Genomic DNA, 11,398 nt, shown 5'->3' with positions numbered 1-11,398 from the left:
TGAATAATATGGAACATAGCTTATTGTTGCCATTTTGTCTAGGATTCACAATGGATTGCGCCTGGGCTTGAAAGCTGGGCCAAGCCAGCAAGGGCTGATGATGAAAGGCCAATTACCAAGTGGGTCACTGTTCTACAAAAGGATGGACGATTTGAAGACATTTGTTGTAAGGGTACTTGTGGATTCGAGGTCATGTTTCTGTCATGAAAACCATTTATATGATGGGACTCATTGCAGATGGACACACCTTTGATCATGTCTTATGTCCCCATTCAATTTCCATGTCTAGTGCAAGGGCACTTCAAATTTGAGGTCATGTTCCTATGATGAAAACCACTTATGTGATGGACATCTTTGATGGTGTCTGATGCCTTGATTAGGGATAGATCCCTCCCTCCCTCCCTCCCTCCCTCCCTTCCCCTACCTCACACAAACCATTGCTACTCCCCTATGTGACCCAAATTGCAATTCCAGTAACTTGGGACTCATAAAGGAACATGAGTGCAATTTGAAGGCTATTTCCTCATCATGAATGGTAGGATACGACATAATAATTTTTTCATCATCTACTGTTAATTAAACTGCATGTCGGCAACTGGATTTGCTTGTGCATCCAAATGCCATGTCAGCGTTACGACCTTTGAGGCTAGTGTGTTTTTTTGCTCCCCAACCCTTCAATGCTGGTTTAGTGCATCATGCTTTGAGAATCCTACATATGGAACAATCAGATTCGATAACCGTATCAATAATTATGATCTTACATATGGACAATTCCTCAATATCTTGTTCATTCGCAACAAAATATTTTCTTTGCGCGTCGGTAAAAAAAAAAAAAAAACATGTTTTTTTGGAGAGATACCATATCACCAATTGAGTCACAGGTATGTGAAAATACTTACCTTCTTTTCTTATTTTATTGCCGTCGAGTCGTCGACTCACCGCTTGCTTCTTCGAATTATATCAAAACTTCACTTCTTCAGCTTATTCTTCAACAGGCACGCGGTCAGATATTTCTCCTCCCAAGCAGTGGGAGGTCACAGTTTCTTGGGTACCAAACCAACACACACACACACACACACACACACAATCAGATGGTTCGAAGCTTCCAAGCAATAGCATGAAAATGGACAGTCCAATCATCATCTTGAAACATTAGTGGATAGATCCCACTTTGCATTTCTTATGATTCCAAAGCAATGCTTTGGTTTGATGATTCTAATCATGTGACATGATTAATGGCTCGTAAACAATGGAAGGTCGTAACAAGTTGGCCTTATTCAAAGGGTTAAGATCATCCGATCAGCACGATTCTTCCACCATGGCTTGCTCCTAGTTGTATAATTGAATGAGTGGTTCAAAGGTCGTAACAAGTTGGCCTTATTCAAAGGGTTAAGATCATCCGATCAGCACGATTCTTCCACCATGGCTTGCTCCTAGTTGTATAATTGAATGAGTGGTTCATATCGACGATAGGTCACCCCTTAGCAGTTTAAAAGGTTTCGAGACATTACTAACGTCCCCATCTTCGTGGGGAGAGAACTTCCGACAGACGAGCATGGCAATGACAGACACTCTCTATAAAATAGTTTTTAGCTAAGGCCCATCTGGGGAGGGGATCCTGCATAATCGGGATTTAAGTCTAATCGCGTTTATTTGGAGGAAAGACCTCTTTTTGAACTCCCACCTCAAATCTGTGATTTCAAATACACAAATCTGTGCAGACAAAAATCCACCTGATTCCATAAACGAGCCCTAAAACTTCCTTAATTGTGTTTATGCGGAAGAAAGTGCCGATTTTAGTGCAGTGAACCCAAAATGGAGAGCATGGGGCTTGCCAAAATCAGGATTAGACAATCCTGATCTGGGGGATCCCATACCCAAATGGACCCTAAAGTACTTCTCATCATCATATTTCGGCTAAACGAATATAACTTGCTGTCATGGCTGTAAAAATTAATTATTGTTCAACAGTTATGTAATGCTATTGAGCAGACAAAAGTTCTAAACTGAAATGGAAAAACCAAAATCAGGATATAAAGAGCACATTGTCACTAAACCATGCTAAATATTCAAGCTATCTGATTTTTGATCCCCTCGTGATCTCAGATTAATGACTATAACATGAAACAAAACAAAAAAAAATCTAGTGAGCGAACTGAGATTCACCGGGCCAGATGATCCTGAAGACTGAAATGGCGATAGGAAGAAGACCCATGAGCGCGATCTGGAGTTGCTCTGAGCTGGTCGTCCGGACCGTGATCTGCCCACTGAGTTTGTTGTTGAGTCCGACACGGATGGCCATCTTAGAGTTCCTACCACATGCAAATTGTGATTGCAGGTTGGCCCCCAATGCTAAGTTGCCCTGCCACTTCATCAAAGACAGACCAAAGGTGGACTGGTCTTGGCCTATCGGATAATCCTGATCTCTGAGGCGAACTTCCAAGTTGGCCCCATAGGCAACATTGCCCTCCCCGCAGACCGCACCAGTGCTACAGGCCAGACTCAACTGTCTACCAATTGAAATATGATCCTCGATCTTGATTCCGGTGGCTATATTTTCACCTATGAAAGCAATGGATACACCAGCAGCGGTCTTGTTCTTTTTAATAATTTTGAATTTTGTTTCGCCTGTTAGAATGTAGGCGAGCTGCTTTCCAACTCTTCGAATTTCAAAGCCTGCTAGAGTCGAACCATTCTCGCCATGTTTTGCTGAAACCGCTGAATCCAAGTGAATGCTGAATTCCTTCTTATCCTTTGTGATTTGGAGCGATGCAGACACTGGAAACCGGCCAAGAACAGCGAGACTCTCTTCAAGGCTGATTCCGTCATACCCGCAATCATGGTCCCACCCATTCGTGTCTAAAACAGGCCGCACCAGAAGCCGCGATGTCGGTTCCAAAAACCGGTACCTGTAAGAAGGATTGTCCCCATCGAAGGATGATGGCAAGGCCATATCGGGTAAAGGAACTGATATAGCTGCAGGGTCCTCATTCACATGATCGAAATCTTCATGGGCCATATCTCTGTACCCATAGTCATCCTGCCCTTCCTTCACTCTCTGCTTGCTCTCCTTCAATCTTTTAAGCTCCTCTCTCCACTGTTTCTTCTGAAGGAGCTTGACCCGATAATCATACTCCACGAGATATGCCTTCTTTTGTTCCTTGGTAAGCTGGGCAATCTGAGATCTTCTCAGAGGCTTGAACGGCGGAAGCTGATCATACTCATCTTCTTCCTCCTCTTGGTCAGAATCCAATAAGTCTGCCAAATCAACATCAGAGCCGCCATTCTCACCGCCTACATCGGTAGAGAGTTTGGGATGAGCCCGAGATTGCAGAAGAGAAGACAAGAAGAAGGGTAGTGGCAGGGAACGAACACGGAACCCGAAAAGCTTCCTGGCAGGTGGGTCTTGAAGTTTCAATAGTGAATTCACTTCGGATGAGACCTTCAAAGAGTAGCACAACAGCAGTAGCTGAGACCTCCAACTTTGGCCATTGGGAAGCACTGCTCGGCCATCTTGGTTCCTTATGCAAGAGGGATGATTCTCAACTAGAGTGACTGGATTCATCAGATGAATATCACCAGCGGCCCGCCGCATGGAGTGCTGAACAATGTGGGATCTTTGAGCAATGGATGCCTCGTAGCTCAACGGAGCCCCATTTGGTCCATCTGGTAGTGCAGAAGCAGCATGAGTCAGCACAACAATGGCATTCAACCAGATGGATGGACTCAAAGTAGTACTGATTGATCTTAACATCGGCAGATCATTAAAATCTCTTGTTTGAGTGTCAAGCCGATCAATGTAGAGAACGATATCCGGTGGAAATTTCTTCATAATCTTCTTCACGGACAGTAAGATCTTCTTGTTCATATTTTGGTCCATCACAGATGGTCGGAGACCTGGCGTGTCTATGACATGCATCCTAACCCCATTTACCATTCCAAAAATCTCTTTCGCAGCATTAGTTGCGGGTTCAAATGCACTTGTTGGAGTCTTTTCTTTGCCAAAAATGGAATTTATGGTTGCGCTCTTACCCACTCCAGTTTTCCCAATGACTAGAATATTGCAGGAGAAGTCAAGATCATCTTGCCTAGCTGTTTCCATTTGCATTGCTGTTTTCTTGGCACCTTCGAGGGAAAAATCTCGACCAGCCTGTCTCCCCAGGCTGATACTCTCAGCGAGGCCCAGCTGATGTAAAACCTGTGCGGCCACTGCATCTTCGGGAGAATGGCCCAGTCGCTGAACAAGACGCAAGAACTTCACCCTCATCTGCTGTATCTTGTCCCACAACTTCTTTTCGTCCTCACCCATGTTAGTTTCCGACTCTCCCACAACGGAAACTTCTGAGGGAGTAAAGATGCTTGGTTGGTATGGGTGAGGACCACGCCATAGAGATGGAGCCCTCGGTCCCAAACTGGCAGGACGCTCAACAGAGAAAATCCCAGCGTTGTCCGGAGCGGTGATAGTGACACTCCCATTTTCTCCTGTGCCACTAGCTGCCTTCAAGAGTGCAACCAATGCAGCAGAGTCGAATAACCCTTTCCTGTCTGCCTCCTCATCAGTGCTCCCTTCTTCATCTGAGTCCGAAATGATCTGTGCATCAATCTTCTGCAAGTCATCATAAGAGCTCTCAAAACCCATTTGAGAACGGGAAGAACCTAGGTCCATTTCTCTTAGAATCAGGTTGGCAGTTTCAGAGCCCCCGGAGATTGCATATTCATCTGAAACCAAGTCTTCGTCTGCTCCAATCATGTAAGCATTTTCTTCATATTCCCCAATCACTTGCGATTCTTCAGCATCCGCCATTCCATTATCATGAGAAGTTAGGCCGAAACTCCCTGTCATCTCACTATCATTCTCCAAACATTCGGAATTCTCAACAACAAGAGGCTGTGATTCCATCTGCTCACATAAATTCAGTTCTATTGGATTACAGCTAGAGTCAGCGATCTGCTCTTCGTACATGCCATGTCCATCGGTTAGACATTCAGATTCCATTGCATCCACAGCCAACATGGTTACTTGCTCATTCAGTTGTGTTTCAAAATCAGATAATGCTGCAACTGATCTGAATCCTAGTTCCTCATGTAAATCTGCTTCAGTGAGCTTCAAATCTTTCGCTTCTTCAATGACGGGGCTAGATTGATTGGACCCACCATGCAAAACTGCATCTTCTTCAACTACAGGCTTCCCCTTTTGTGTTTCCGAAGGCCCATTTTCAGACACCCCCAACACACCTGACTGTTCAGTTTCAGCAATCAAACCCCCTCCAATTGCTGACTTCTGATTATTGCTATCAGGTACCCCATCCTTCTCATCTGGAATACTGTCTTTTGATTCAATCAACAAAAGCTCCTGCCTTTCAAATGCAAGGATTTCTTCCACTGACACATTTACATTCTCACTGGTCATCAGATTTTCAGGCAAGACATTGCCCTTGTCCGCCTCCAAACTGTATTCAACCAATTCAACTGCAGCCGAAGCCTCAACAGGATCCTTTTCCACAGGACAGTCTTTTGCTTCCCGACACAAAACACCATTTTCAGCACTTTCAACATCTCCTTTGATCGCGTTTTCAGCACTTTCAGCATCTCCTTTGATTGCATCCGCATCCTTGACAAGAACCAATATCTCACCCAATCCCGTTGCTCTGATGGCATCGGAATCTCTTGATGGGTCTTCTAATTCACCACCTGAAACCCAAATTCCTTGATTTTCAGCATTACAATCTCTGCTCTCATCCATTTTCAAACCATCTAGAAACAGAGGAACCCGAACAATCACATCTGAAAACCCATCATCCTCGATGTCACCAACCGACCCCACATCGCCAATTCCATCCTCATCCTCAACCGATAAATGCGCGACCGGCATCAGCGTTTTCAGCGGAGGAAAACCCACATCGGAACTGACAAAAGGAACTCCGTTTTCCTCTCCCCCAGAGGCTATTTCCAGATTCTCTCCATCTGGGTCTTTGGAAAAAGACCTTCCAGAAACCACCTCAATGCTATCTTCAAAGATTTTCGATTCAGAACTGGTTTTTCTGTAATGAATGGAAATTTTTCTGTGTTCTTCACTTTCGCTCGGTTCTTCGACAATGGTTTCTTCATCATCAGAGGAATCTGAAGTAGGAGGAGCTCTTATAGGAAGAGAATAAGACGAAGAAGAAGAACCTGAAGGAGAGAGAGAAGTCTCTGCCGCTGCTCCTGCTGGAAGTGTTCCTGTTGATTTTGGTGGGGCTTTCGAAGGTGGGGCCCTTTGTGCTGTGGAAAGAGATGGAGAGAGGGTTGAGTACATGGCTTTTAGCTTTGTTTCTACAACAGAAAACAGAGCTTGGAAAAATACAAAGAGAGAGAGAGAGAGAGAGAGAGAGAGGGTTTTGGTAGGGTTTTAGCTTTTGGCTGCGACTATGGAAGACAGGATAGGAGAAGATGAGAGAGATGGCTAGCCGTGCATGGCTTGACTTCGACAGATGTGTGGTGCATGACATTACTAGCCCTCACACATTGGATTTTGCATTAATCAAGTGGGGCCCACCTAGTCCATCATCACCTGCCCTAGGAATTTTCACCGTCCACTCATCAGTTGGGCCACACGTGTTCGTTGAGTATAGGATGTGGGTTGTTTTCCTTCTAACGGTCCATGTCCCTCTTACAAGTGTTATCCACATGGAACGCGGATTGCGTCCTGCCACCTATTGGACGGATTACCTTCCAGGTAGATCTGTGGAGGATCCCACCGTGATGTATCTGTTTATCCACGCCGTCCATCCCTTTTCTCGGATCATTTTAAGGTATGCTAATAAGAATGAGGCAGATCCAACGCTCAAATGGACCACACCACAGATGACTCTTGCATTTAATGCAACCCAAATGGCCAATTTGGTGTGGTCCACTTGAGCATTGGATCGGCCTCATTCTTGGGATAAAACCTTAAAATGATCCGAGAAAAGGTATGAACGACGTGGATAAACAGATACATCACGGTGGGCCCCTCCACCGATTAACCGTCCAGGCGGGGGCAGGACGCAATTCACGTTCATCCCATGATAAGTGGATTAGCTTGATTTACTGGACAAAGTATCTTCATGGTCAGGTCCACACAACGGGTGGCTTAGATCACACACGTGTGATATATGTGGTTAGAGCATGCTCAGGACGGCTGACCACCATACATACATATGGCTCATTTACAGGGAGCGTGGCCCCATTCATCGGTAGCGGAGCATCAATCAATGTGGAATCTGGATCGCTCAAAAAACGCCAACGTGTCTCCACCAGTGCCATAAAATCAATTTTTGGGATTTTACTGTCCTGTATCTACAAAAAGGTTAAGGCGACGGTCCATATTCAAACCCAAAAAATTAAATGTTAGAAGTGTTGAAATATTTCAATTTATTGATTTATGTTCCTTTACTACATCCTCCATCCTTCATCCAAGGTATGGAAATATTGACAAATCTCATCATCAGCAATTTCTTGGCCAGAAAATTTATTAGGAGATTTTCAAAAATTTTGAAGTATTTATTTTAAATTATTAAATAATTTTAAATTTTAAATATATATTTATTAACAAATTACTTTTATCTCATTTGACACCGTAAATTTGGAGTAGGAATGCATAAAACGCCCGCGATCCAAAAGTAACTATATATTTAAATTATGTAGTATATTTATAAAAGTTCGAATTTAGTTTCTAAATTAACTTCAATATCTTTAATTAGTGTACATATATGATGTTTGACACAATAATTAAGATAAGCCCAATGAAATACATATTTTGGCCAAAATAAAAATAAAATTTCTAGGCTACGGATGGGCCATAAGCACTGGAATACAACCAAGCAACTAATAAATATTTTCTAACCGTTGATTCACAATACTAATGTTTGGGCTACTCAAATCATTCTATTATTGTAATTTTAGTGATGTAATTGATAATTTAATTGTTTTGGAATATAATATGCAGGCCGCATGTATAGTGGATTGGTAGTCTAGTGACACAAATGTTATACAGCCAATTCTCTTACCTTTAAAAGTGATCAAAAAAAAAAAAAAAAAAAAAAAAAACACTAACAATTGCAAAACTCATCAAAATATGAGGATTTGAGATCTCTTGGATTTGGAATACCCTCCGATCAATGAATTTGGAATACCCTCAAATCTTCCAAAATCAGCGGTGCCAGACAATACCAATCCTCTAAAATGTTTACAAATTTTCAAGGTCACATTGCATTGATGTCAGAATAAAATGTGATAATTTAGAATCTTCCTCGAGCTTTTAAAAATTCTGTGATAATAGTGTTTAGTTTATTTCTCACAGTATCTACAAGATTCTCAAAATAATATTTATTACACAGATTAAGAAACATGACATGTCCAAAGGCTAAAGTCCAAGATATTACCTAAAAATGCAACAGGATGTCTTCTAGTGGACCACTCTCTTTTCTACTTTCTTGCCAGGGTTATTTGATACTCTAGCTGCGACACTTTGATACACTTTGATATGACAACACTCAGAATTTGTATGCGCCCATGGATTAACTTAGATTAAATCAATTAAAGTATGACACCCACTATTGCAAAGTAGTGGTCCCAAAATCAAATTGGTTGAACAACTTTAACATCTGATTCATGGATATTTGTTTATTAAAATTGGACCATTCAATATATTTTTATTTTTTAATTTTGACCACCCAATAAATGTCCAACGATTTGATTGTTAGAGTATATAAATTACATTTTGAAAAATTAAATTTATTATTATTTTATTAACAATCACGACAATATATAAAAGTGGCTACATAGAAGTGACTGGAGATCTCTAAAAGTCTAGAAAATTCCTAACAGATACATATTTTTTAAAAAAAAAAGAAAAGAAAAAAAAGAAAGAGGCTGTATCTTAATCTACCTAATATACTCATTCAATCAAATAAGCTCAATTTATTTATTTATTTATTCATGATGCATGTAAAGTGAGACCCCTAATTTGGACAGTTTGTTTGAATTATATTTATACCATGCCTGTATAAGTGCCCATCTTTAATAGTGCTGAATATTGACCAAACCTAAGTTTGGGTCAGGTTGATCAGGTTGCTAGGGAGCTTAAGTCGGGTTAGGGTTGGAAAACATGCTCGCACAAACTTGTGTAGGGTTTGGTCGGGTTCCAAATAATAACATGTATTTGGGACAGGTCGGGCAGGGTCGGTTTAGGGTCAAAATAGGGAAATTCCAGTTGTGTTGGGTTAGAATTTAGGTTGGGAGGGGTTGCATGTTGGGTCCCCTTAAGGTCAAGTTGCGGTTGGATTAACCCTCAATTAGACCCGACCCCTCCAAGTTGCACCCCTACCTGCGTCTCATTTATCACACCGTGCTAGAGTATCGAAGTTTTTCACTTCCCACTTATCTCGGGATTTGCTTGAATATATCCTGGCATATTGCAATAGAATTCTTGGGGACTTTAGTCCTAGAAAAAAATGCGGCATTTTTCTATGATCCATACCATTTTCTAATAACCTCAACTAGTAAATAGATTAATAACAAAGGTCTGCAAGAAAATGAATACATTAATGAGTTCGTCTCATGTCAGTCGTGACTCAAGCTTGAGCATTAGTCAACCATTCTATCTACCATATTAAAGTAGTAATTTGAGATTTACCAGCTTTAATAATTGCTAAAACCAGCCAAGACAGAAAGAAAAAAGTGATAAAAATAAATAAATTAGAGATTTTTCTTTTAATTTTCTTTAACAAATTTCCTTGCTTCTCTCCACAGCAACTTCTCTCATTCACTTTCCTCCTCCCTCGTCCAGTTACTTGGTCCTAGAACAGTCTTTTGGGTTGGCGTACATCAACAAATCTCTCTAGGCCTACCGTATGGTATGTGTGACATTCGTTCTCTTTAACTGCTACTTTATTGGATAATGTTATTAGAACAAAACAATCAGATTCACAATTCAAGTAGGCCACAAACACAAGAAAAAATGAATATGCTATCGTAAGTTTATATGTGTGGCCACCATTGTATTATATCTTTCATCAAATATATTAATCAAGTATTACCCACTAAGATGATCAGAAAATACAAAAAATCAAGACAATCCAAAAGTCAGACATGCCACACCACACGAACATGGAAGTTTTAGGTGTAATTTTTTATTTTTCTCCATGATACGGTCCATCTAAGTTTGTTATTGTACTGACACTCTATGTGTACGGTCAAAATAAGGGTTCACACTTGATTGACGGAGTGGATTTTATATATACAGCAAGGTGGGCTCACAGAGTGACTTCCACGCATAGAACATGTTAACCTGCAAAACACCGAGTCCTATCCAACACCTGTTTTACTCCCCATTTTACAAATACCCAAGTTCTGTGGTGCCCACCACTTTTACACGTAAGATTCACTCCATTCATCAGATTTTATCCTCCATTCTAAGCCATTGGTATATAAATCAACTGCATCCACAACTTAGGTGGGCAACATCAAAGGGAATAAGGAGAAGGATGCCAACCATAGGTTTATGCATGAATTCACCATGGCCTGTGTCTGTAATCAAACTCATTAATCAGGCATAACTCACCAAAGTGAAGTGAAGACAATTCGGTGAGATCCAAAACTAAGGCCGATCACACCGTGTGAACTTGGAGGTTTTTAGGATGAATTTTTATTAGTTCTCATTGGTGCTGCCCATTAAGTTATTTATTGGAATTATCTTTTGCTTGTACGCTGCAAATAAGGTTTCTCAACTAATGAAAAGAGTGGATTGACATAGACAATATGATCGCCCCACATAAATAAAGTGTTAAAAAAAAGTGTTTTATGCTGCTAGGATTTTTTATTTTTATATTTATTTTTTTAAAGCTCTCCATTGAAACATTCGTGGGGCCATGTGAGTTTTGAATCAAACTAATATTTATATTTTTAGTTCATTACATTTCCAATAACCTTATGAATGGTTTGGTTCGCATATAACCTACGAGACTCTTGAAGATCCATCCCCTGCAGAGAAGTCCAAGCCGTGCAGCCTCCAGAGAATAGGCCAGACCTCACCTCCGTCCATTACTTGTAACTTTTTGTCTTTGTTGTAATGCCCCTCCTCTTTCATGTAATGAGGAGACATATAACCCCCCCACCCCTTCGGATGTGTGTGGCCTTCTCAAGTTAGTAGAATCAGTAGGTTAGACAAAGTATAACTAGTAGGTCTAGCAATGAATAACTAATAGACCAATCATGTGGTGGGCCAAGTACGGTAGAACTAATAGGCCGACCAAGTAGTACTAGGCCGAGTGCTCGGAGAAGGGACTTTCTTCCCTTCAATTGAGGTCGGTCATATAGCTCGGGCAGTCGAAACAATAGTATTAAAAGAAATTCCCTTCCCTAGAATGGGAGAAGGTTT

The 11,398-nt window shown here is 41.2% G+C and overlaps 1 protein-coding gene across 1 annotated transcript; it reads right to left on the bottom strand.

Annotated features, from left to right (window-relative positions):
* Positions 1–2,026: 2,026 nt before the first annotated feature.
* On the bottom strand, positions 2,027–6,458 carry LOC131225572 (translocase of chloroplast 101, chloroplastic-like). Its single transcript, XM_058221123.1, has one exon. The coding sequence runs from the start codon at positions 6,293–6,295 to the stop codon at positions 2,144–2,146; it is 4,152 nt and encodes a 1,383-aa protein (XP_058077106.1). The 5' UTR covers positions 6,296–6,458; the 3' UTR covers positions 2,027–2,143.
* Between the last annotated feature and the right edge of the window lie 4,940 nt (positions 6,459–11,398).

Source organism: Magnolia sinica, chromosome 14 (genome assembly GCF_029962835.1).
Source record: "Magnolia sinica isolate HGM2019 chromosome 14, MsV1, whole genome shotgun sequence".
NCBI classification, from domain to species: domain Eukaryota; kingdom Viridiplantae; phylum Streptophyta; class Magnoliopsida; order Magnoliales; family Magnoliaceae; genus Magnolia; species Magnolia sinica.
Note: the sequence above shows the minus strand (reverse complement) of the source record. Positions and strands in the feature narration are given on the sequence as shown.